The sequence below is a fragment of the Podarcis vaucheri genome (genome assembly GCF_965113315.1).
Source record: "Podarcis vaucheri genome assembly, chromosome: 2".
Classification (NCBI taxonomy): domain Eukaryota; kingdom Metazoa; phylum Chordata; class Lepidosauria; order Squamata; family Lacertidae; genus Podarcis; species Podarcis vaucheri.
Window position 1 is genome coordinate 6,261,251 of NC_138760.1, and position 27,439 is coordinate 6,288,689.

The 27,439-nt window shown below is 47.4% G+C and overlaps 1 protein-coding gene across 3 annotated transcripts; it reads right to left on the bottom strand.

The window, feature by feature from the left end:
* Positions 1–109: 109 nt before the first annotated feature.
* Positions 110–21,321, bottom strand: TMBIM6 (transmembrane BAX inhibitor motif containing 6). Of its 3 annotated transcripts, none has more exons than XM_082206443.1 (10): positions 21,168–21,321; positions 8,814–8,917; positions 6,548–6,656; positions 5,642–5,762; positions 4,661–4,709; positions 4,007–4,104; positions 3,823–3,902; positions 2,807–2,907; positions 2,276–2,348; positions 110–1,653 (listed from the first exon to the last, which is right to left on the bottom strand). In XM_082206443.1, the coding sequence occupies exons 2-10, from the start codon at positions 8,867–8,869 to the stop codon at positions 1,630–1,632; spliced, it is 711 nt and encodes a 236-aa protein (XP_082062569.1). In that variant the 5' UTR covers positions 8,870–8,917; positions 21,168–21,321; the 3' UTR covers positions 110–1,629. The 3 variants fall into 3 exon arrangements, with proteins under 3 accessions (XP_082062569.1, XP_082062570.1, XP_082062571.1); XM_082206444.1 differs by lacking the exon at positions 21,168–21,321 and adding an exon at positions 18,698–18,847; XM_082206445.1 differs by lacking the exon at positions 21,168–21,321 and adding an exon at positions 9,805–9,921.
* Positions 21,322–27,439: the final 6,118 nt, after the last annotated feature.

Here is a 27,439-nt window from a genome sequence, read left to right on the forward strand (position 1 = left end):
AGAGCTGAAGGCTCTCCAAAGTTTGAAAGCCATTTCTATTATTCACAGGCCGCTGAAAGCCAAAGGAGGTCTAACAGCCTCAAAAGCAAAATGAAGAAGTAGAGGTAGGTTAAAGTTTGAGGATTTTTATTTTAATATTTTTCCCGTACAAAGCAAGACAATGTAAATTTCATAGTTGAATCAAAACACCTTTGTTTGTTTCTTTAAAAACCCTGTCTCTTCACAGTAGGAGTCGAAAGAATGCAGCCAGAGTCGGCCCTCCGACGAGCGACAGAGTTTAGTCATTACTATATTAAAACCTGTTAGACAAGGTCTCTATAAAGTAGATCTGCTGAAGTTTAGTTCTTGGCACTGGTTCCAGAAAAGAAGGGGGAGGGGGAGGGGAAAGGGAGAGGGAAGGCAAATCCTTTATCCAAAGCAAGCAGAGAGTTGGAGTCTGGCTTCAGGTGCCAAAAGGGCAAGATAAACATTATCTCATTTGCTGGAAGGGAAGCTTTTTAAAAAGGCTCCTTAATGAGCTTGTAAGCTCCAGTGTTAAGTGCACGGATGCCACCCTGTCCCAGCATGCAGGGGCAGCACGATTACCAAGTTGACCTCCCCCACCATTGCATAGCAGTCCACTGTGGCCCCTCCTCCAGACTTTTGACCTGCAGGGCCTTGCGCCCAGATGCTCAAAGGAAATAGACAGCTACACGCATTTGATGCCGCTTCCTTTTCTTGTCCTCGGCTGCTCTGTCCCCAATTCCAGCAAGCAAACTAGAGCAAGGGGCTTTTCCTGCTCAGCAAAACCCACACACTTTGGGATGCCAAGGCAAAAGAAAAGACGGCAATCACCGATCTCAAAAGGACTGCGTTGGCAGTTGCTAAAACCCCAAAGGATGGGAGTTCCAGGCTAGGATTTCTCACTTACACAAATCAGCTAGTTTTTGCTACCCAGCAGCAGAACTAAATGGGATTTAGGGCGGGGAGTGAGAGAAGCAGCTGGATCAGTTAAGCGCTGGTCCTGGCCATCTCCCAGGCACCGTCCACAACAAAAGGGAGAACTCGAGTTTGCTTTGCATCCTAACACACCCTTGTGGGTAGCTGCTTGAGCAACGCCAATCTGGGAAGAGCTGCGCAGACCGGTTCAGTTTGTTCTCAGGCAAGTGTGGGCACCGTAATTGAAGAATTTTAAATGACAGCAGAAATGCTCCCAGGGCATCAAGGCGTGTGCCGGTTGTGGTGGAAGAAAGGTCAGTGAAGAGGAGGAGGGAGCATGGTCTACCAAGTAAGAAAACTCGTGGGATCACTGCCAATAGTCGGGCATGACTAATATAGGGCCTGATGGATTGGGGGGGGGGGAAGCTTTTGGGTGTTTGTGTACCTTATGTACAGAAGTGGAGCAAAGCCAGACTCCAGGATGAGGATCAGCCAGTCAGCTTTTTCAAAAGGCTCCAAAACCTCGAGAAAAAACCCCAACAACCACCCAATTTCCACAAAGTATGAAAGTGTCACAGATGCTTCTCATTCACATGGAACAAACAGAGGGACACCTTTAATGCGGGTCAGATTGGAAGGAAACAAGAGAAAGAGACAAAAGGGGGGGAAGGGCAAGAGAAAGGAAGCCTCAGACAGGCACCCGCTGCCCCTTCACTTCTCTTTCTTCTTCTTGTTCTGAAAGAAAGGGACAAAACCACATCAGCGCCCTGCGGCATGTAATGCCCTAAGAGAGAATATTATGAAAATGATATACAGGTGGTACATGACCCCAGTCAAGCTTGCAAAAATCTATCATTTGCCCGATAATAAATGTTGGAAATGTAAAGAAATTGAAGGTACATTCTTTCACCTTTGGTGGACATGCCCAAACATTAAGGCTTTCTGGGAAATGATATATAATGAACTGAAAAAGGTATTTAAATATACCTTCCTGAAGAAACCAGAGGCCTTTCTCCTGGGCATTGTCGGTTGAGCAACCCTCCAAGGGCCACATGTCAGCCGTGGCCAAAGTTGCCACGGGACATTCGCTCTCACACAGAGGCACTGTGCTCAAAGAGACACGAAGGCACTCACCACACCAATCCCCGTACTGTGCTGGGAAGGAGGATTTCCATGCCTGAACAGCAAAAAACAGGGACCCTTCCTGCCCATCACAACCCCGGGTTGGTAGCCCATTTAAAATGCCTTGGCAGACCTGATCCAGCCTACAAGCCGTTGGTCTGCCACCCCTAACCTTGGACACACAAGGTGTGTTGTGAATAAGTGATGATCCCTGCCACCATGAGGTGATGCTCACCTCGCTCATGCCCAAGATGACCATAAGCTCCCGGAAAATGTTGACAAAATCCAAGAAGAGATCCACACAATGCCTGGGCAGGGAGAGAAAGAAGGGGTTGAAGTATTAGGCCAGAATTCCTACTGGACGCTACTTCCTCTAAAAAGCACAACCCATGTAAGTGGCTGATGCTAGAGACACCATCTGCCACCCCCAGGCTTCCTTCCCCATTTGGTATATTGCTCCCTAGTTAAATTCAGGTGCATTTAGCTAGGAAGCATTTTAAGCCTCTCTTCCTGGAAATTCAAGCCCATTTCCAGTTTGCCCAGCTCTGTGGCCATCCAGAACAAAGGATATTTGCCTTTTTCATATTGCATCCAACAATAAAAGGCTGCTGTTGCACCTTTCCCCTATCCCGTTACCGCAGCTCCCAGATCTTTACTCCTCTGTTGCTCCATTCTGTCTGGTCCACCTTGCCTTCTACTTAACTCCTACCCCCCACCCCACCACTGGACACCCAGCAGCTACCATTTCCACACCCCATGTACTCACCAGATGTAGTCCTTATCTCCATTCTCGGCCTTCTCAATGATGAGCTGAGTGTCGAATAACACAAAGCCACACATCACCATAAGCCCAATGTAGAGGTTAGCCTGGAAGAGGAAGAACATGCATCAGGCCAAGGGCAGCTATATCAGATTCCTCGGATTGGCCTACCTGCTAAAGATATACGTTCCTAAATCCCAGAAATCATACTGCTTTAAATTATTCAGGGCTGTGTTTCCTGCATAATCATGGCACAATGAGGAAAGACTGCAAAATGAGGGGCCACCTCATTCAGAACCCCAAAAATTGTAAGGAGTGCCCTTAAGATATATATATTTTTTTAACCCAACTTCCCAGCCCTTCTGGTTGCAGATACGTATTTGATCTCAGAGGTCAAAAGAGTATGAATATGATTTCTATTGATCTGAAGGTGGAGCTTTAAGTTCATATACAGTGGTACCTCGGGTTACAGACGCTTCAGGTTACAGACTCCGCTAACCCAGAAATAGTACCTTGGGTTAAGAACTTTGCTTCAGGATGAGAACAGAAATCGGGCTCCGGCAGCGTGAGGCCCCATTAGCTGAAGTGGTACCTCAGGTTAAGAAGAGTTTCAGCTTAGAACGGACCTCCAGAATGAGTTAAGTTCTTAACCCGAGGTACCACTGTATAGGTCTTTGCCTCTTCCCAAGACTACCAAGAGTAGAATTCTGCAAGGTTTCTATAGTTTATACAAATTGTGGGATTTGGGTTATCCTGGGTTGTTGTTTTTAAAAAACGATGATAATAATTATTAAAGTGCAGGAGTGCACATTGGCCTGCCTTTATTTCAGTGAAGCCAAAACAAAGGGGAAGCTGAGTACCTCTTGGCAGTCACTACAGGGGACTATTCCAGGGCAGGTTTGCTGCCAGCTCCATGCTGAAAAAGGCAGCTTTGCTGGAATGAGATGCTGCTGCTGTCACAGGCAGCCAACCTTGCAGGCCTCCTGTAAGCCAACAGAGCCCAAGGGCATAAAGACACTCACCGTGAAGAGCCAAGTCGAGCCCACGAAAATGTTGATCAGGGAGAAGAACAGCATCAGGAACAGGCCGGAGAACAGGACACCTGAAAAATGAAAGCAGAGCTGTGGTGGGCACTGCAAGGTTGCTAGAAGGGTTCTTTCTAAGGTGGGAGGGAGAGGGGAGATGATGACCACCTGGCAATCTTACCTCCTAGGTACAGGTAGGCACGGCGCTTGGCGTAGAGGGCGCTCAGCGAAAAGCAGCTGAAGATCACTGCTGTCCCCATGAAAGCTGTTGGGATGATGCTATCGGGAGAGGAAAAAGCAATAGTTGATGCCTGCACCAGGATGGACAAATCTAAGCCTTGGGGACACTGTAAAATGCCCTTTAGCAGCCCCAGTGAGACCCACAGGTTCATCTCATGCCCCATGCAAGTTAATGAACCTCATTCAGGACTTTGAAGTGGATGTTCTTTGTAGAGCAAAGATGGTATTTTGCTTAGATGTATTTTGGGGGCAGGAGAGAGATTTGGGCAAGTGGTGGACTGCAAGATGGCTTAGATGAAAAGGCATGACTTTTGGAATCACAATCTGTACCAAAAATATCATGTTATGAACAGTATAATTAGAGGTATAGGGCAGGAGGAAATCTTTTTGCTCTTCCGAGTAAAGTTATGGTTTGATTTAAGTTCAGAAAGAACCGGTCCGGTGTTTTTTTGTGCTGGGTGGAGGGTCATGTGTGTGTCCACTGGAATCAGTGGGAAAGGAATTTGGTCCACCAACTCATTTGAATTTGACCCTTGAAGTGCATATGTCGGATGTGGTGAGGGAACGCAGCAACCGAGTGGCGTTTTCCTTTTACCTTGGGTTGATGGCAATGCACATCTCCAGCAGAGGTCCTAGGTTGACTCCTGGAAGGACAAAGGGGTACAAATTCAGCCAAGAGGCTGGAGAGAGAATGGAATTCTTGTCCATTCACCATGTATTTCGAAGAAAGCCAAAATGGTTAACCTGTGTGTATTGTGCACCCTTCAGAACAAACATACAGGTTGTCTTGTTTTTCCCCGACCCGACCCCAAACTGAAACCCAAGTACAAAATGCCACATAGACACAGTTTTCAAAATCTCAGTATTTAGACAGCAACTAAGGGCCCTAATCTTCAAAGTAGTTCTATATAGGGCAAATCATTGTGTGGCAACCACTCTTGTGATGATGGCTGGATTATTTTGGCCTCCCTCTTGGCACATGCACACTCATACACCCATGTCATGCAAGAGCCACTCCCCTGTGGGGTGATCTTAGGCAGCTGCTGCAGGCACAGATCTGAATAACAACTGCAGGCATCTTTGCTGCTCTGCCAGAAGGGCTTGGATGCATCAGGACATGAATTGTATATTTCACTTAAAGAAGACCCATGTTTGCAGATCAACATCTTTTTACAGTGGTGCCCCGCAAGACGAATGCCTCGCAAGACGAAAAACTCGCTAGACGAAAGGGTTTTTCGGTTTTGCGTTGCTTCGCTAGACGAATTTCCCTATGGGCTTGCTTCGCAAGATGAAAACGTCTTGCGCTTTTTTTTAAAAGCCGCTTGAAGAGGCGCAGTTACGACGGACCGTGCTTCGCAAGACAATAAACATCGCAAGACGAAAAGACTCGCGGAACGAATTCTTTTCGTCTTGCGAGGCACCACTGTAAAAGATTTTAATATTGTGTTTTTTACACTGCTCTGACCGGTCCTCGAACCTTTTGCTAAAAAGTAAGTAGTATATGAACACCAAAAGCAGTTAATGAAGTGTAACTCCAGCTGACTTTGCACCTGTCTGCTCTTCCAGCATCACGTACCAGTGAGGAAAGCAAAGCCTGCTAGCATGCTCAGCCGCTTCTGTTCGGTTCCCTGGTTGTGGGGTGTAGCCATCAGCCAGATCATAAGACCCAGTGCTCCCAGGCCAGTCAGCATTCCAAACTGCAAAACAAAGTGGGAAGGGTGGAAGTTAGTACAGGCTGAGCGCAGAGCAGAGGTTGGGAAAGGCATTGCGCAGGAACAGAAATGGCAGAAATCTACCCCACGGAGCCCAGGTGGTTTCATTTGAATGATCCAGCGCATTCTATAGTCTAGACAGGGTGACAGCCATAGATAACCTGACCTGCTCAAAGATACTCTAGGCCCCTTTGCTAGGGTATTCAGATCACTCAGATTTCCTTTGACTAACTTATTTTCACTGCAGACTTAAGGGAAAAAAAACCATGGGAAGCAGCATTCTATCCAACTGCACTGTTCGAAGTGATTCTCTCATTTTCCACTGCTCTGGCCAATGAGTATGAGACACCAAGATGCTTCATGAGTTCGGGTTTTAATGTCTTTCAAATGTAATCTATCCAATAATTTAAAAACAGATTGAACTAGCGGGCACATCATTCCAACCCCCCCCCCCCCCGGTCTGAAATGGCTCCGTGGCTACACCACTGGGTTCCCAGCTACCACTGTCGGGCAGCAGTCCTGAACATGCTTCATCAGCAGTAAGTCCTAAGAAATCAGTGAACATAGTGCGATAGACTGCTAGGAAAGAAGATGAAGGACTGCTCTATCAAGATATGGCCCAGAAAACTATACCCAACAGGATCCTGTGCTGCTCATTTCTGAAGGCTGTGGCTGGGCTCCGTTCCCTGAAGCCATCCTGCAAGAACCAGTCCCCAACAGTCAAGGTGACCTCACAGCCCTTACACACATCAGCGCCAGAGCGCACTTACCTGCACCAGCTGAGTTACCACGTTGATGTAGGCACCACCTGCTGCTAGGAACATGCATAGCGCAAAGCTAGCATAGACCTTCTTCAGGTGCTGCTGGGTTGATGCGGAGCTACAGAGGGCAAAGAGAAGAAACAGTCAGTTAGTGTCGTTGCATCTCAAAGCACCGAGAAGCACAGCTGCTCCTTGGCTGGCTGTTTGTCAGCTCCCGGGCACTTAGCAAACTAAACAAACAACACTGGATCCACCACAGAGTACCTGAAGAACGGAGGTGGGGAAACCTATTTAGCCTAGGGGCTGCATTTCCAACCTTAGGAGGGCACATGCCTAGAGTGGGCCTTCCAAGACCAAGTGAGTGCAGCCATTCACCCACAAACGTTATGCCTAGTCAGCAGCGCTACACACAGTCCCCGAACCAAGTTAGGCTTGAAAAAGCATCTTAGAGACCAACTAAGATTGTTATTGGTATGAGCTTTCGTGTGCATGCACACACACGAAAACCCATACCAATAACAAACCTACCGCTTTTTTCGCTCTATAGGACACACCGGACCATAGGAGGGGGAGAACAGGAGGAAAAAATTCTCCCCCTCTCGGCTCAGCGCCCCTTCAGCGAAGTGGCAGGAGAAAGAGAGCCCCTTCCATTTTTCCTCCCACTTCGCTGAAGGGGCGCTGCGCAGAGAGGGAAAACTGTGCAGCGCCTCTCCAGCGAAGCGAAGTCTGGAGAGCAAGAGGGATCAGTGTGCACCGACCCCTCTCGCTCTCCAGGCTTCAGGCGGCTATCTGCAAGCCTTCTGAGCGCAGCGGGAACTCCCGCTGCGCTCTGGGGGCTTCAGGCGGCTTCAGCGAAAGCTACGCGAAGCCTCCGGAGTGCGGGGGGAGATCTCCCTCTGCACTTCGGAGGCTTTGCGTTGCTATCGCTGAAGCCAAGGAGCCTGCATTCACTTCATAGGACGCACAAACACTTCCCCTTCATTTTTGGAGGGGAAAAAGTACGTCCTATAGAGTGAAAAATACGGTAGTTGGTCTCTAAGGTGCTACTGGAAGGAATTTTTGAATTTTGTTTCGACTATGGCAGACCAACACGGCTACCTACCTGTAACTTGAAAAAGCATGTTAGCTTTTTTCCAAGTCTAACTGGCCGAGGGGGCAATCTTCCTGAAGACTGCAGTGAGTGGCAGTGGGTTTCCTGCAACAATAAGGCTTTATCCCCCCAAGACTAACTGTGGGGAGGGGCATTTTTAGTGTGGGTTTAAACACTCCCCAGCTGGAACTCCCGTAAAGACACGCCTCCTCCCCTGCACTTAGGCAAAAGCCTTATGCTAAAGGCAACAGAAGCCTAATTGCAGTGGGGTGAGGAAAGGGCACTGCAAGCCAGGTGGGGAGTGCACAGCAGCTGCATCTGACCCATGGGCTGACAACCCACCACCCCCAATTTAAAGGCATTTGACTCACAGCTTCTGGAGCTGAGACACCATTTTCCCCAGGGAGATGGTATTAGATATTCTCAGATTGCCTAAGAGAGGAGCTAGAGCTGTTGACAAAACTGGAAAAATCCCTGACAAGTTCGGTGCTGGTTTGCACACCTACTTTGTACTGCACAGCAGGTGCTCCTAAAAAATGGGTGCTGGCACTAAACCATGTAAATCATTTTCAAGCCTTGGCCTCTACCGACTCACATATAAGTGGGGAAATGCTTGCACAAAATTTGGTAAGAAACACCAAACAGTAAATCCTGAGAACCTTAAAAGATGAATTTATACTCAATAAGCCCTTTAGAAAAACAGAACAAAACAAAAAACCACACACACACACTTCAGCCTGAAGGTCTAGAGTGCAAGTAAATATTTGCAGTAGTCTCAAAAGGCTGTGATGGGGGAAGCAGGAGAAGGTTGGCTGAACATGCAAGAAAAGTTCTTTGTCTATCCCATAACTGACAGAAGCAGAACAGATTACACAAGCAGGCAAGTTAAGAAACATGCATTTGCTTAACTTCTACCAGCTGAAGAATTTAGTTTTTATTGACGTGGAAGTTTTTACTCAAGTGGGATATTTGGGCTCTGAGCCCAACACGTATACAGTCTTGCACCCAGGGCCACAGGGAAGCAGTAAAGCCCTATTCCTGGCTCCCTCATCCCCATTCACCATCCACAATAAGGGACAAGATCACAAGATTACCTCGCTGTTTTCATGCACCAAAAATGACAAATAAAAACAACCTCCGCAAAACTGCAGCCTGCAGTAAAACACAGGCCAAGGGTATACTCACATGTGGGAGAATTTGAAGAGGGCATCAATATTTATGTTCCTGTTGAAGACATCCATTGTGCTAGCTGGTAGACGGATGCAACTCTTGGTGTCAAAATACTCAATCTGCAGAAAAAGATGAAGAAGGCCACATCAGAGAGGTGGGGGTGGAGAAAGACAGTACAGTTCTTTTCCAGGAATGTCCAATGTGATCCATGAACATCCAGAAACACCTGCCCCTTTTAGCGACAAAACTCAAGTTCTTCTTATATGACTGCCCAAAATACTTTAAGCAATATTATTCAGCCCATAAAGGTGCTCCAGAAGGGATTCACATACAACCCCCCCCCCACCGCTTCCTAGTACAGTGGTACTTCGGGTTACATACGCTTCAGGTTACAGACTCCGCTAACCCAGAAATAGTACCTCTGGTTAAGAACTTTGCTTCAGGATGAGAACAGAAATCGTGCGGGGGTGGCGCGGCGGCAGCGGGAGGCCCCATTAGCTAAAGTGGTGCTTCAGGTTAAGAACAGTTTCAGGTTAAGAACGGACCTCCAGAACGAATTAAGTTCTTAACCCGAGGTACCACTGTAGTAATCTAGGAACACCAGTACTCCTTCAGAGCTCCTAGTCTCTGTTCAACTTCAAACAGGTTAACTAGGATACAGGATTTCTAATAGAGATCCACTGCAACTGTCTTACTAACTTTGAGCCTACTTTGTCAGGGGCCAAGAAGTCAAAGACCCCCCCCATGGAAGGTCAAGCAAGATGTTACTCCTGGAATGCAGAACCTTCAAACAGCTCTCCCTACTTCAAGAAAACGCACATGCATCTTCTATCCAGCCTCCCCTTCAGGGCAGATTCTATCTAAATCTCAACCAAGAAGGCAGATTTCTAAATATGCAGCGAGAGGGAGGGAGGAGAAGACTTGGGACCAGCCACAGACAAAGGCTCAAGAAAAAGGTTATTTGTCCCACCCCACCGTGCTAAGGAACAAAGAAGAGGATGCTTACTTTAGACTCGCCAAACGCAGCCCCACACACTGCCTGCCTGCAAGCTGATCCCCTTCGTTGTAGTCTGGACAATCTAGAGGCTTCAACTGTTTCACTGGCTCCAAGTCCTCTTGGTATCTATGGTGCAATTATTGCAGGCTGTTGCAAGGCTAACTGCAAGTTCTCAGGGAGTGGGGGAATTGGCCTCACTGGGGAACTTTGCTTCACAGCTTGGCAGCTGGAAAACACTTGCATTAGCATTCCTAATGACCTCCCCAGGCAGAGATGGGGAGGAGTTACAAGCCATGTAGCTGCCATAGCCAGAGAGCAACCTGGAAACAAATGCATTGCTCCCTGTTGCTCAAGGTGGGATCCCTCCCCTCTGTTGTGTTATGCACCAACATGTACAGGTATTTTACCTGCCCAGGAGAGCACCACAAGCGTGATATGACTGCCCCTGTCTGCGTGCGCAACCCCCCCCCCAAATTATCATGATACCTGATGTAGCCTCTAGCAACTGATGCAATTGACATATGAAAACCAGTTCAGCAACTAGTTCCTTACCCTTTTGACAGAGAGGAGAAGGCTCTTGGGCAAGCTTACAAAAGTAGGCCTGGGTTGTCTAGCAAGGAGAGCTAGCATTAAGGAAATGCAAATACTGCAGTAATTGTACACCTATTGCATGGGGTGACATGATGGCACTTCCTCCTTTGGCAGAGATGGAAAATGCCTGTCAAGTATCTGTCTCCTACTTTTTTTACAAGCAGATCTAATCTGATCATTCCTTCCAAGTGTTCAGGATGATGCCTATGGAGCCACTTCCTTTTATTCTCACAGTAACCTGCGAAGTAGGTTATGCCAAGAAACTTCCAACGCCACCTAGCTTTCTTTGTGCAAAGGTTGGAAGACTGATCTTCCTGGTCCCAGCCAACACTTAGGGCTGGCGGATCCCAACCCCAGGCAGAAAAATCTAAGGCATCCAGCTTGTAGCCCATTATCACCCCTCTCAAGCGAAGAGGATCCTTTCTGCACAACTCAAGCACATTTGCAGCGTCATGATAGCAAGGCCCTGAAGTAAACCAAGCTACGGTTTACCACGATCATGTGAATGTGCTGGCCCCTTGGGAGAAGCTTGCTCTCACTTTGTCCCTCCCTCAGTCCTTGTGCTTAAGTTGTCTCCTTAGCTACAAACTGTAGCCAAGAACAAACCTTTGCTAAAGAGCACGATTAAGAAGGAGAGCTTAACCACAAGTCCAGGTTCAGACAACATGTTAAGCCAAACCTTGTATGGGTTGCCATGCTAAACTAAAAGGACTAGGGAAGATTAAAGTGGCTGTGATTTCCTCCTAAGAAGCCAGCATGTTTGCACATTTGTGCTAAGTAATAGTTTGGTTTAGTGTTACCTGCACATGTGGCCAATGGCTGAAGCTGAGGACCCTAAAACAATCGCCCCTGAGTCTGTCATTACGTTATAATCAGAGGCTTCAGTGAAGTTGCTGTCACTAGCATTGGAAAGTAAAAGAGTGACAGCACACACAAGGAACATGCGCACGCACACACACACACCCCATGGCTCTTAGCAGACCACTTCATCTGTGTTGCTGCTGTGTGCAAGGCCAACCCGCTGCAGGCAAGCAGAGAGGTAAATGGAAAAATAGCAGTGTAATGAGAAGGAGTGCCAAAGGCATTTTCCCTGCACCAGAAAGGTGAGTTCTCTCCCGTTTTAAGCACTCTGTGCCAAGGATGGGGAAACTGTGGCCCTCCAGATGTTGTTCAACTCCCATCATCCCTGACCATGGAACCTTCTGAAGACCACATGCCAGTGATAGGCAAGGTCAGAGGCCAAAGTGGACAGAGCAATGAACACAACTCTTACCCTTGTGCAGTAGGCCACATTCCCACCACACAAGTCAGACACACATTTATCCATCCTTTATTCAATCAAGCAGCACAATTCCAGTTCAAGGACACATCCCAAACAGTTCAGGGGGAGAGTGCAACTTAGGAAGAGTCTCACGGGCCTGAGGTTCTTCACCCTCAGTAGAAGTGGGCAGGCCCAAAAAAAAGCAGGGAGGGGAAAGAAAGAATCAGGGGGGAAAACTTATCCCTTGATTCTCCCCCTCCCCCCAGTAAATTGTGAAAATATTATAAAATGTGTTACTTTAGAATGATGAATAAAACATTTTAAGTCAAGGTGTTAATATATCTACTCCACAAAAATGATTTCTAAAAATTATGCAAACAGAAGACTTACTTATGACTATGCACAGTATCAGATCATTACGATTCCTGTGCACCGAGAAGAAGCAAGACCTGAGTTGTACGTGGAGAGTACAACTCTTAAGTGCAAGAGCAATGCGCTTTTTGCCCCTAGGAGGCACTGCCATGGTCAGCTGAGAAGGAAGAAGGATTCAATGCCTTCTTTGCTTGTAGACTTCCTCTCAGAGGCATAGCTGGTGAATCTGTTTCTGTCCTCTTGACTAGGTCTCAAAGGACTGTCCCCTTGAGTAGGTCTCAAATCTGTCATCAATTGACGACAAATATGAAGATGCGGAAAAGGGACGCGGGTGGCGCCGTGGCTTAAACCACAGAGCCTAGGACTTGCCAATCAGAAGTTCGGTGGTTCGAATCCCCGCAATGGGGTGAGCTCCCGTTGTTCGGTCCCTGCTCCTGCCAACCTAGCAGTTCGAAAGCACGTCAAAGTGCAAGTAGATAAATAGGAACCGCTCCGGCGGGAAGGTAAACAGTGTTTCTGTGCACTGCTCTGGTTCGGCCAATAAAGCGAGATGAGCGCCGCAACCCCAGAGTCGGCCACGACCGGACCTAATGGTCAGGGGTCCCTTTACCTTTACTATGAAGATGCGGAAATTGATAGCTAAGAAAATGAGACTGATTTAATTTCATATAGTTTCACTGAGTCTTGGGTTCTCCCCCAGTCTTTTTCTTTTATGGAATTGAGTGATTTATGTCTGCTTGACACTGTGGAGGGCTGAAGGAGATATAACAACTTTCAGAAAACATAATAATTTTCTTTGCTCAACTATAATGGTTTATGGTTTCTTCTAGTTTTATTCTGCCTGCACCATATAACTGGCTTGTAGCTCTATTTGTAACAAAATATAATTTTTGTAAAAAGAAGTAAATTTATTTAACATACCAAACATGATCATTCTATGGCAAACCAAGTTAATACATTTTACTTTCCTAAAGTGACGCTCAACTTGTAAATAGCAGTAAAAATGTTTCGTGCATATTTTCCTATTTCCCCCCAAATGCCCCTGCCTGCAATAAATAAATCTTCCTCACTATTTTTCTTCAGTGGTTTCTGGAAATTTTTCATCATTTTATGAAGAATAAAACAGCAGAAGGAGCAACTGGCTAACCAATTACACATTTATTAACTGCTGTAAACATGGACTAGTGTATTTGCCCCCGTGTGAGCAGTTTTATAGAATTTGGAACAGAGTTATTACTGTATTTTTTGCACCATAACACTCACTTTTTTCCTCCTAGAAAGTAAGGGGAAATTGTCTGTGCGTGTTGTGGAGCCAATGCCTACGGGTGGCGGGGGGGATCTGCTGCAGTCGTGAGCAGAGGATCCATGGTTCCCGTTCCTTCCCTCCTCCGTGGTTACAAAGCATGGATCCACATGGATCCTCAGGATTTTTGCATTGGGCTACTCCAAACTCACTGTCAGATCACATGTCTGTGGCCACAGCATGAACCACAAAAATCATATATCCACTATTTCGTTTAGAATATTTTTTTCTTGCTTTCCTCCTCTAAAAACTACATGCGTGTTATGGTCTGGTGCGTTATAGAGCGAAAAATACGGTAAGTCGAAGGCAGACCATCAGTTTGAGAAGGCTTCACAGAAAACCCCTGCATGAGGTGTTCTAGAACAATACAGGCAGTTGTGGGTCTTTTTCTTTGTGATTTGAGAATGAAAATCCATGAATTGGAGTAATTTTTAACGGCACCAATACTGCAACCAACCCCAAAGATCAATATACTATTGGTTGGTTTGTTCTGTCATTAAGACACCATATCCAAAGGTTCCTTACGTATCTCACATATTGCCACAGTGCAGCCATGAATCTAGTCAAACCACGCAATATTCTTTTTTCTGTATTTTCACTTTTAGAAATAACTATGTTCTGCAGTACTCTAGCTTGATGCTGGGCTGCCTATAATCCAGCTGCTTTTGTATAAGCCTGGAACATCTGAATTTAAAGTCACTTCCCTCCCCTCGTCCCATTTGACAAATAAAACATTAAACTGAATTCCTACAATTGTGATTTGCCAGAGCCAGGTTGTGACTGCTTTTAAAAAATGTAATTTAGCCTCCTGTTGCTTCAACAGAGGCTCACATTAGACAATTCTTCTCTAGGAGCAGGGTAGTTGGCCAGCTTGACTGCACTTTGTAGGATGCAGACTGGATGTGAGTAGGAGAGCACATGTGCCCATGTTCAGGGATGAAGTAGCCCTGCCTTGAAATCTCAGACCTGGGAGTGTAAGACTTGGTTATCTCCCTTGGAAAACAGAATGCAAGATCCCAGCTACAGAGTTCATGCCATTTCAAGACACTGCTGAGCAAGGATCATTTTAGCCATACCCTGGAACAGAGAAAGTCAAATGCTGCCAGCAGAAAAGCTAAAGGCTCCCAGTTTCAAGAAAGCAGGGTGATCACATTGCCTCAAGAGGTCATATACACAAGGGGTGCCCAAACTTTTTCAAAGAGGGCCAGATTTGATGAAGTGAACATGCGTGAGGGCCAACCAAAGTTGTTGAGACCTCTGAAACGAATGAAGTATGTAATCAGAGGTACTACTGTACACCCTCTTCCAGCTTAGATTTGCTCTACATCTAAAGAGTCTTCAGTTCTCAGAGGTCTGCAGATGCAGAAGGTGAAATTATGCTCTTGAGACCCTGAACAATGGCCATCTTAAGGTACAAACTTGTTTTTGGTAAAGCTTGCTAGAAAAGAAAGAAAGAAAGAAAGAAAGGCAACAGATAATTCAAGTGATAAGAAGTTCTCATGTGAGTCAATATTGGGGCACCAAAATGGGTCACCCTATGGTGGAGGAAACATGAGAGAGAGTCACAACATGCCATCCAGAACTCCTCCCAGATATTAAGAGCAATCCAAGGCAGAAGCCAAACCAGATCGAAGATGCTAAATAAGATTTGACATGTGAGGTTTGCCTCCTCCATAAAATGAGGGTGGCAGGGGGTGAGGGAGGCAGCAGGAAGTGGATTTGTGAAACGAGTGAGCTTTATTGAAGATGCCAGACCAAGGTAGGTTTCATAACATGAACCAGTGATCCAGAAAGTCAAAGTGAAATTAGCAAGTCCTCCCTGCTTCTCACTCAAGACTTGATGCCTCTGGAAATGGATGTTAAAGTGAAAACTAGAGAGGTGATTAGAAAGGCAAAATGCCTCCCAACAATAGTCCCTTTTGGAGTTTTGCAAAGCATCTGTAAGGTGCCTATCAGTCACTGTGCTGATCCACAGGCCACTTTAAGGAATAGCTGGAAGAAATTCCTATCTTCATTACAACTCTCTGGCCATAACAAACACATAAAGCTGCCGTATAACAAGGTCAGCCCATTCGTGGCTCTAGATCCCTTCCATTTACTCCAACCGGCAACAACTCTCCAGGACCTCAGGAAGCCCTGCTATAAATAATCACTTAAAAAACATGGAGATACTGGGAGCTGAATCTGGGACCTTTCTCTACAACTAAACGCTGGTTCTTCGGTAAAACTGAACCTAGAAACCAATTGGAACTAAATTTTCCAGACCGGAGTCCATTTCCAGCTGCCAGTCCTAAAACAAAATCTAAGAACATGTAAAACATACCGCATTTATGACCACAATTATTTTAAAATATTATCTATTAACTCTTTGCAACTTAAAACTCCTTCCAACACATCAGGTTGCTTTAGATCACTGGTCTTCAACAGGTGGATCAGGAACCCCACACTCTGTCTGATCCAAAGTGGGTTGCAACAGGAACATTACAATAATTCCATGATAAAAGATTAAGAAATGGTACCCACATGCATATTTGGGTTAAAGGTGGGTCCTGGGTCTGAAAAGGTTGAAGACTACTGCTTTTTGGTAAAAAAAGTACCTATATTTTAGTAGCAGAAGCCACAAATTCCTTTGTCTTTCCCAGGCCGGTCCACCGTCCCTCAGACCATGTGGTGGGCCGGCCTATATTTTGAAGGGAAAAAATGAACAAATTCCTATGCCCCACAAATAACCCAGAGATGCATTTTAAATAAAAGCACACATTCTACTCATGTAAAAAGACACTGATTCCCGGACCATCCGTGGGCCGGATTGAGAAGGCGATTGAGCCACATCCGGCCCACAGGCGTTAGGTGGCCTACACCTGCTCTATTAATTACCGTATTTTTTGCACCATAACACTCACTTTTTTCCTCCTAAAAAGTAAGGGGAAATGTCTGTGCGTGTTATGGAGGGAATGCCTACGGGTGGCATGCCTACGGATTTTCCTCCTCTAAAAACTACGTGCGTGTTATGGTCGAGTGCATGTTATAGAACGAAAAATACGGTAAGTAAACAGACATTTCCCCTGCTGATTAGGATGGCCTAACTTAATACAGTGGTGCCTCGTAAGACGAAATTAATTCGTTCCGCGAGTTTTGTCGTCTTGCGATTTTTTTCGTCTTGCGAAGCACGGTGTTGGAAAAGTTTTGGAAAAGCTTCAAAAATCACCAAAGTCTTCAAAAACCTCAAAAAAGGCTACCACACCGCGTGCTATGAGTTGCTCCTCGAAGTCAAGTCGCAACTGTATTAACGGTGTTAAGAAAAAGGAAACAAACTTGCAAGACGTTTCCGTCTTGCGAAGCAAGCCCATAGGGAAAATTGTCTTGCGAAGCAGCTCAAAAAACAAAAAACCCTTTCATTTTGCGAGTTTTCCGTCTTGCGAGGCATTCGTCTTGCGAGGTACCACTGTAACAGTAATCCTCCAACAAGCAACCAGTGTTCAAAATTTGCTAGGCACATATTTCACTGGCTATTGGCCACTTGTGAACAAGTAAAGATGCCCAGGTGCCATGATAGTGCCTGACACCACCACCTGGAGCAGTGATGGCCAAACTTGGCCCTCTAGCTGTTCTGGGACTACAGCGTCCATCATCCTAGTTAACAGGACCAGTGGTCAGGGATGATGGGAACTGTAGTCCCAAAACAGCTGGAGGGCCAAGTTTGGCCATCACTGATCGAGGTACATCCATGGGAATCCATGGATCTTGACTGTTTCACATACTAGTGACAAATCCTGTATAATTCTATTCATTATATTTTATCTACACAATCAGAATGAATTTCAGGAACCAAGTTGTACTGAAAAATACTACTTTTGAGCCCTCTGGCCCAAAAATGGCAACTAGGCATTCCGTTTTGGAGACTAACTTTGGTTTAAGTAGCCATTGGCACCTAGCTTATATATCTGAGTTTCTAACACTGCAAGCAACCTATCTAGTTGTAATAAAAATAAGATGGATGCTTCAACCTAGAGCATAAGTGAGTAAGGTTCTCAACCAGCTGAGTGCCACAGTCTAAACTTGCATTTGATCTTAGACTATGAGATTGTAGGCATTGTTTGAAAGTACGCTGAAACAATAGTCTTCCTGAGCTTCCAGGAGACTAGATTGTTCAAAGCAATGCTGCCGCTACAGCACCCTTAGCCAAGGTGAAGATTGGGAACTTCAGGTCACTGGTAAATCACTCTCCATACAGATATCAAGTGTCTCTCTTTTATAGAAGGTGCTTAGGAGGAGAATAGGCCAACTGTTGACAGAGAAAAGTCACAGAACTGGATCACAGAATTAGATAACGCTGAGTCCTTAAAAACACTGAACAGCATTGTTGTTGTATAAAGTGACTTATCAAGTAGCTGTGGTCTTTGCTAAACTAGCTAAATACAAAGGGTCTCTTTTAAATTACTCAACTTTCCTCAATCTTAGCTCTAAGCAAAAGGGCAGGTGTATTTGATCATGGTAACCCAAGAAGTAGCCTTTGGGGGAGGAACTGCAGTGCTGCGGCAAGACCACATGGCTCTATGTGCATCAACTCCCAGGTTCACTCTCTGGTATCTCCAGTTTAAAAAAGAAGGTAGCAGCAGGTGATGGGGAAAAGCCCCCTGAGAGTTGCAGTCACTGCAGACAACAGTGGGCTGGCGGGACAAAGTCCTACACGTCCCCTGCACTTTCTACAACTCAGCAGTACCTAAAAAAATACCCTCCCACATTTCTTCTCTGTGCAACAACCAGGGGTAGTACAGTAATTGCAAAACAATGTCAAATGGTCAAGCCTAATATCCATGGAAACTTCAGGTGAAATACACAGGCTTGCATATTGTAAGAGTTCATAGGGAAACAAGCCACCACACCTGCGGTAAATGCTTTTCAAATCCATGTTCATCCTCCTGATTCAGTTAAAACTGATCAAAGACCTCAGGCGAGCTTTTGTGTGATGGGGGGATATTAAACTCTCCATTTCTCATGTCAAAACATAGCTCTGTCCACAGCAGCCCAATGTTTACAAAAATTACTTGGCTCGATTGAGCCCATAAGAGGAAACTATCATCCAAAAGTAAACCCTTGCTGTAACTTGATTCTATGTTAGCACAACCAAAATAGAATTACAAGTGAAAACAAAACCCCGGAAGAGAAAGCAAACTTTGGAAGTGCTTGTGTAATCCAAGTTAAATAATGAACCTGCTTATGAGGAAATAAAGAACCCATGATCGTTTATCAATAACTAACCAGATAACACTTAGTCATAGCTATAACCTTTAACCACTGAGGGCTGCCTTAGAGGGACAGCTCTAAGGAGACCATCACATTTCACCCACCAGTACCCCGACAGAGTAACTTACTAGCTGCAAAAGAAAGGAAGGGGGAAAGGATGGAGGCAAGGGGTAAGCAAACCTCCCCTTTAGAGCCCCAAATAATGGGCAGGATGATCCTTACAGCCAAATGGCAGGAGAGAGAAAAAAATAATGTCACACAATGACCCATAACATCACGTGAGCACTGTGACATCAGAAAGGCAGCCAATCAGCTTTGAAGTTCTCTACTGTGGAGCATCTGCCAGGCTTCTGCTCAAGCAACAGGTTGCCATACTCCAACTATCCCAAGCTCAGGAGAGGCATTTGGTTTGAGCACCAGAGGCTCCCTACTCCAGCAGGCCCAAGATGCAATATTAACAGGACGTAGATGGGGCAGATTTTAATGTCCAGTTCTCATATTAATCCCCAAGGGCACAAAACGCCAGTCAGTTATGAGAGCATACAAGTCATTAAGCAGCTGGAATTCAAGAACTACGTCAACACTATGTGTTCGAAGTTGCAGCTATTTGCACAAAAAGCACCATGCCATTGAGCCAAATCACCTAACACGTCAATGGGTGTGGATCCTTTGATCTGTAACAACCACAGGAACAGAATTTACCAAGAAAACAAACTTGCACTGGGGTGAGGTGAAATTATCCCTGGCTGAGGTATCTCATTTCTAGATATAGATGATTTGGCTCAAATCTGCCTGGAATACGCAAATATATTTGCTCTGAAGTCCTGCTCCTTAGTCTGGACATGAGTGCCCAAAGCTGGTGGTGCTCAGGATGGAGGGAAAGGCTATCTGCGCATCCCTTGTAGTTATTTCACATGATCCAAGACTTGGTTTTGAGAATGAACCCACAGTCCAGGGCCCAAACAGTACAGTATAGGGGCTTCCTCACTACTAATGCTCCAGAGCAGAGGGGAATGCCATGCAGCCCTCCAGGTGTTGTTGGACTACAACTCATCACCTCTGACCAGTAAGCCATGTTCCACACAGCTAACCCAGAGCATGGCACTTAAAAGTTATAATCTGCAAGAAAGAAAACACTTCAGCAAACAAATATCCAACAGCAAGTTCAGAGACTATTCCACAATCAAGTAGTTCAATATACCAGCAAGTTTTATTGCATCTTTTCTGGGTGCAGGTTCCATGCCTCGAGTTTTTGACATCTGAAGATAGTCATCTTCAAATATCTAGAGGGTTGTCACAGTGAGTGAGCAAAGTTGTTTTTTGCTCTGGAGGCTTGGACCTGAACAAATGGATTCAAGCTATAAGAAAGGAGATTCTGACTAAAGAACTTTCTAAGAGTAAGAGCTGTTTGACAGTGGAACAAACTCCCAAGAGAGGTGGCAGACTCTCCATCTGTTTAGCAGAGATTAGATGGCCATCTGTCATGGATGCTTTAGTTAAGATTCCTGCATTTGGGGGGTTGGACTAGATGACCCTCAGGGTCCTTTCTAACTCCACAATTCTATGAAATATGTTGAAAGCACAGGTGAGAGTTATGGTGAGGAAGCTGAAGCAGATGGGAGGCCAGTGTGGTAGGAAATAGTTATCTACCATGACTACAGAAGAGGAATGTTCTATGGGCCGCCTTCCAGTCCTTTCGATGCTCAAATACAAAGACAGACAGCAGCAGCAGAGACAACAGAGGCCAACTCTAAGCTTAACCCTGACTCAAACCAAATAGTTCTGGACAGCTGAGAGCACTAACGCCCCACCTTCCCACCCCTCAGCAAAAAAACCCCCCTACTCTTGCCAAAGCAAGCGGCAATACACATGCCACTCCCCCCCCATTCCCCATTTATCTCTTTGCACGTATGCAAAAACGCAAGGATTACAGAACAGATCAGTCAAAAGGAAACAAAATCAGATTAAAGAAGGCCTGTTTTCAAACTCCATTACTCCGCAATGGTTTCATTACCCCCGAAGCTTTGCATCGTTATCTATTATTTACCACTGGCAGGGGCGACCGGAGCAAAACTCAAGCTTCCTTTACGCACTTTGCAAAGACTATTTAATAGTTAACAACACAGTAATCTGGCTAAAAGCTAGGAGCGACAAACCCAACGCTGTAGACACGGGACAAGCTAACGTGGGAAGAGTCGACTCCACGGGACCCTGGAGCCCGGGATCCAATTTTCGGGAACAACCCACCATTCCTCCTCCGGGCAAGCGAGGGAGGTTCGACCCACCGTGATATGGGGGTGGGGCGGGGGGTGAGAGAGGGGTGGGGGGATCCCTATGACGTCAGCTCTCTCACTCTCTCAAACCCCCCCCGCCGAAGAGACTGACCAATCCGAGAGGCAGAACCAGGCGGAGGGGATCCCTCCCTCCCTCCCTCCGCGGAGCCCGACACAAAGGGGCGGAGGGGAGGTTCCAGAGCGCGAGGGCCACTTCCGAAAAGGCCCCTCGGAGTAGGGCGGGGAGGGTTCGGAGACCGCGCAGGCCGAGGGGGGCAGGGACCGGAAGTAGGCCCCAGAGAGGCGCGGCGGCGGCGGCCCTTACCTCCCGCGGAGGATCCTCTTGCCTCGGCGACGACAGCTGCTGTTGCTCCTTGGCGAGCCGTACGTGTCTCTCCCCTCGGACGCCTCCGCCCCCTCCCGCTTACGTCCTTTTTCCTCCCCGCTCCGCCGCCGCGCCATTGGCTCTGTCGCCCCCAGAAGTCCCGCCCCGGCCTCGCATTGGTATTTAACCAAACGCTCTGCGTACCTCGGTTTCGATTGGCCGGCTGCTGACACCTTTTCCTTTTCATTGGTTGCGCGGCCGCGCCCAGGCAGCTGCCATTGGTCCATCTCGGGGTGGGGGATGGGGCGGAGGGGCAACCAATGAGAAGCGGCGCTGAGGCGCGACGTCCGTTGGCTTTCCAGCGTCGGGCCAATAGGCAGCGCCCTTGGTAGGTTGCGGCCCGATTGCGACAGCTCGGTCGTCTCCCCTTTCCCCAGAAGTGGCACGCGGCCCCCTCGTGGCGGGAGAGCGCGAGGAGAGCAGCACAGGGCGGGCTGCGCAGCGCCTCTAGCGGCGAGGTTGATTCTGGCTGTGCGTACGGCGTCCCGGCGCATCCAATGGCATGGAGTGCCATCTACCGGCCAATCCGCCTCACTGCACCTGAGGTCGCCGGTGCTTTTCTGCAGTTCCAGGCTGGGAGCCCCGCTAGGCGGGAAGATGCGCAGCTCCTTGCAAAGCTGTCTCCGCTGGGCTGCAACCCTTGGCATTGCCGAATGTCACCTGATCCCACGCCGCACTGCAGGCTGGTTATTGAAGGCAATGAGTCCAATGGCAGCCCTTGTTCAAAAGGTTATAAATTGGAATCATCCTCAAAAAATACGGTTTTATATATGAAACTACAATAGTATCGATCACTGCAGATGGTGACAGCAGCCACGAAATTAAGAGATGCCTGCTCCTTGGGAGAAAAGCAATGACAAACCTAGACAGCATCTTAAAAAGCAGAGACATCACCTTGCCAACAAAGGTCCATATAGTTAAAGCCATGGTTTTCCCAGTAGCCAGTGGCGTAGCGTGGGGGGTGCCAGGGGTGCCGGCCGCACCGGGCGCAACATCTGGGGGGGGTGCGCTCGCTGCCTCCGGAGTCACCGAAGAGCCTCGGGCGCAGGCTGTAGCGGAGCCGCATGTCTCGCGGAACCGACGAGCTGTGCGCGCGTCCGGGCTGAAGGCGTCCGGCAGGCAGCGGCTCTCAGCGCTCGCCGCGGAGGACGCACCAGGCAGCCCCTCCTCACAGCCCCGCCTCCGCCGGTGCTGCTGCAGCTGCTGGGCAGTTGCATTTTCCTCGCCTCTCTGCCCCCCTCCTCCTCCGGGCAAGCGGCGTCGTTTGGACGGCAGCGCCAGCGGCAACTCGCGGGTTAGGGGGGCGCAAATTACTTGCCTTGCCCCGGGTTAGGGGGCGCAAATTACTTGCGTTGCCCCGGGTGCTGAGAACTCACGCTACGCTGCTGCCAGTAGCGATGTATGGAAGTGAGAGCTGGACCATAAAGAAGGCTGATCGCTGAAGAATTGATGCTTTTGAATTCTGGTGCAGGAGGAGACTCTTGAGAGTCCCATGGACTGCAAGAAGATCAAACCTATCTATTCTTAAGGAAATCAGCCCTGAGTGCTCACTGGAAGGACAGATCCTGAAGCTGAGGCTCCAAGACTTTGGCCACCTCATGAGAAGAGAAGACTCCCTGGAAAAGACCCTGATGTTGGGAAAGATGGAGGGCACAAGGAGAAGGGGAGGACATAGGACGAGATGGTTGGACAGTGTTCGTGAAGCTACCAGCATGAGTTTGACCAAACTGCGGGAGGTAGTGGAAGACAGGAGTGCCTGGGGTGCTCTGGTCCAGGTGGTCACGAAGAGTCGGACACAACTAAACGACTAGACAACAACAACAATAGTATCAGCTGTCACATGCATCTTTAATGGTGTCAGATAGATATACAATAAAACGTCCAAAGAGTGGGTTATTGGTTTTGTTTTATTTTGTACTTTGCATTCTCATCTTTTATATTGTTTTTGCTGGCCAATCAATGTTACTAGTCCATATGTTTAAATGAGTCCATATGTTAAAATGGTAAACATACACACCAATGTGTTTTTGGTGACTGTCACAGAACTGAAACTCAAATTATCCTCTACCCCAGCTAAACCGTATTGTTCATCAAGCATGTCTGTACAGTCTCTGAAGCCTATAAAGCCAGAGGTAAGTCTCTTTGTGTTCACTGGGGCTTGCTTCCAATAGGATTTCAGTCCAAGCCTAAACTAAACAATTTAGCTCAAAATCTGGATTATCCAACTGCAGTCCTAAGAATATTTATGAGTATGTAAGTCCCGTCAGACACAGTCAAATGTCATTTCCAAGTAAATATGGCTAGGGCTGGACCAGGGGTCAGCAAACTTTTTCAGCAAGGGGCCAGTCTAATGTTCCTCAGACCTTGTGGGGGGCCGGACTATATTTTTTGGGGGAGGGAATGAACGAATTCCTATGCCCCACAAATAACCCAGAGATGCATTTTAAATAAAAGGACACATTCTACTCATGTAAAAACATGCTGATTCCCGGACCATCTGCAGGCCAGATTTAGAAGGCGATTTTGCATCCGGGCCCCAGGCTATGTAGCCCATGGGCTGGACCATACAAGTACTGCAGTTTAGCTGATTTATGGATCAAATGTTTGCCTACATATTTTTTTTAAAGTAACATTTGCTTACAGCCAGAATAATAGGGTATCCATTGGATAACTAAATGTGAAAGCTCATCATTCCACTTCAGCCTGGTCCCAGGGACCTAGCTCATGTACTTGCTGCATGTACCCTGGTATTTGCAAGCGCACTGCAGGCATGCACCATGAAGCCACAGCCAATAGTAGCTCCACAGTGAATGTCTGTTGAATGTGCAGGTGTGCATTCCTACCCTTAAGTTGAGGTGGCCAATTTTGGGCGCCATGAAGGATGGCAGAGTGGAAGGCAGACCGGATGGAGACACAATCCACAATATGCCTCCTTTGGGAAACATCTCAGTAGACTGTTCTTCAGCTTAATGCGTGTGCATGTGGGTGGTTGTCAGTACTCAAATTATGAGGGGACTGGACCTTTAAGTGTTGCTAACCACAGTATATACGTAAATGTTTTTAAATAAATAATGTTTAAAATGAAATTCACACGTCATAACCTTAGATATATTCCAGCTTTTGTCAAATAATGCCAACTTAAAACAAAAGTACCGAAAGTGGGCATATAAAAAATGGGCTACGGCCCATTTGCACCCCTTGCCCCACCATCCTGGATTTGGAGCCCTGGTGGGGGAGTGCCATTTTGATTTTCTTTCTCAGGCAAATAAAACATTTGGGGTGCTTTTTGTGCACAAATTTGCATTTTGTTATGTACTGAAGTTCTCCCCCTGGGCCAGCCGGGGGATACTGTAGATAGTTCAGGTCCACATATGCAAATAAGGGATCGAAAGTGACGTTCCGTGATTGGATAGTTACAGAAAATGGTTACTGTTGCGTTTTAGTGGAGCTCTATATAAGCAGGCTGGCTGAACCCTTCAGTTCAGTTCTGTTCTGGCCTGTGAATAAACAAGAGCTGTTTGAAGAAGCGCTGTGTCATCTGATATGTTCACCCACAACTTAACACATTTACTAAGATGTCTTTCCCCATCACGCTTTATAGATTTCCACCATTGTCAACCCCACTGAACATGTGGCTCCCGCTGCACTTGCACTGTGTGAGGGATAAGTCCAGCCTTGAGCATCCACCATTGTATTCTAGGGCAACCACTACCTGCTCTGCAAAGCTTGTGGAGTTTGTGTATGAGGGATTTACCCAAAGCAAATGAAGAAAGGCTGGGCACATCAAACGAGCAAGAATTATGTAGAATGTGCTGTCACTGCAAGGTGAGGAAGAGGCAAAGGCAGCTAGTTTTTCAGCAAAGCCAATAAAATGACCCTGCTTCTTTCCTTCTCTCCCTCTGCTGCAGCCTGATAGAATTGGGACCCCACGCAACATCTTGTGGGAGAAGAGGACATTGTCTGTATAGCCAGAGGCTGTTTTATGGACTGTTGATCTTCCTCTCTCAGCTATCCACAAGTGCCAACAGGGTTATAAACAAGCATATATATGCAGTGTATGGATCCAGTTCCATTAGGCTGCAGTGGAGGGAAAGACAGGAAACGCTGCAGAGAAAGGGTGCTTTTTGCATTGTTGTTACGCATATACAGAACCCAGGACTTAATTTTAGCAAAAGTGTCAGCCTCCTACTTAGTTTGCAATGTTGAGACATGTAAGCGTCTGAGTTACACAGAAAACTCTTTTTGGGGCATGGATGGTCAGAACAAGAATTAAACTAAAGGAGGAAGCTGCATTCCCTGGCCAGTGGTGAAAAGCTTGCCAACTGAGCAGGGGGGAAATGGTTCAACCTGCTCCTACGCTTTTAAATTCAGCTTAATTTGCAGAATCAGGGGTGAAACTTTTCATGGTACAGAGTTAAGCAGCATTACCTGCCAACGTCTGCAAGATCAAGCGGGTGTTAAAGACACTGGAGCAGGCAGTGATATAATAATAATAATAATAATAATAATAATAATAATAATAATAATAATAATAATGATGACAGCCTTAGTTGCTAAGCAAGAAAAGCTAAAGGCCACTTTGAATGCTTAGAGACTTGAGACTCTCAGGAGTGTTAATTTCTCCTGTACCTTTAACAGCTGCATAACAGGTAGAAATGTGTGAGTTTTCCTCCCATCACTGTACCATGTTGGGAAAGCTGCTCTCACCAATTTCCAGCGAAAGGCACAACAGCTCCTGCAATGGCCTTGCCAGGGGGAAAAAAAGTGTGGCTGGCTGCCTGGAGAGTGACCAGGCCTTTCTTGAAACCAGATTGTTGAGGAAGTATGTCATCATTTGCTGAACCCCTCTGACATGTAGAATGGAGGCACAGCAAATTGCCCTCTATTCTGGATGCACGTCAGAAAGTGACCACCAGCGGGTATTACCCTCCCCCGACCTATTCATTAAATGCAGCGTCTATGGCCGTTCTGTAGCTGTGCTCTTCTAGGCCCCTTAAGCGCATGGAGTTCTAGGCTCGACGAGCTGTCTCCGCCAGAACTCAGGCTCTGCACACGTTCTAACAGACACAGGAGGACACGTGTCGGCCACGAGCGGAGACTGCCACAGCAGCCTGGTTCCCGCCCTGTGCATGCTTAGAACGGGGAGGGGCCGGGGCTGCTGCTCAGGGCGCGGGCATCTCTGTCGACACGTGTGCATCTCTAAACACGTCTCCGTCACGGTTACAGGCACTCGAGACTGAGCGCCCTTTAAAACACGCCGGCAGGACAATTTACAATTGCACCCCATTAAACTGGATGCTTTATGCCTTTTGGAGGGACCGGGTTGTTTTGCGCGCCTTCCAGGCTTGCACTCTCCACGGCTTCTTCGAAGCGAACCTGGACAAAGTGATCCCCCAAAAATGGCCGATCCGAGGTCTATGGCGATCCTGGGCTCGACCAGGCGGGGGCAGCCGCTGCTTTCCCCGCAAGTAGCGCCGGATGTCTGGAAGTGGGATGGGCAGGGCTGAGTAACGGCTCCCTTTGTGTCTCCACGGCGTGCGCACGAACTTTAGGGGAGGCGGGCGGAGAGCGCGTAAGATCCCGGGTGATCGGGGCGGGGAAGAGAGAACTCAACTTTTCCTGCAAAAAAAATGCTGCAGTTTTACGTGCGCACTTACTTGGGCGTAAGAAAAGCCCCGATGGATTCAACGAGTCTTACTCCCGAGTAAACACGGCGGAACTTGGTTGCTCTCAAGCAAAAAAAGTGTATTCTCATATGCATTGCCTGATCTCAAGGAGGCACGCTTTGCTTTCTGAATTTAAAACACAGCAGTGAACTCTTTGGGCCGAGTTTAAAACGCGCGCGCGCACGATCTTGCAACTTATTGTTCAGCGTCGCGTGTTTTGCTTTCCAGGGCTTGCATTTCTTAGCCCCGCGGAGAAAACGGGGGCTTCTTCCCAAGCGCGCGTGCACAGGGCTGGGCCGTGAGAACAAGGGGTGGGGTGGGGGGGCACACCATTAGGGGAGATGTTTCCTGGGCTGCTCCGTCCCCACGAGCGGGCTTGCGCGTGTCGCGGCCCTCACCCGGGAGCCCCGCACGCGGGAGGCGCAGGCGGGGAGGGAGGAAGGCGCCGCCGCCGCCGCTCGCCGTCCGCTGGGCGGGCGATGTCTGCAGGCGGGCGGTGCCGGGGGCGGCGCCGACGGCCGCGTCCCGTCCCCGGCCGGGCAGCGA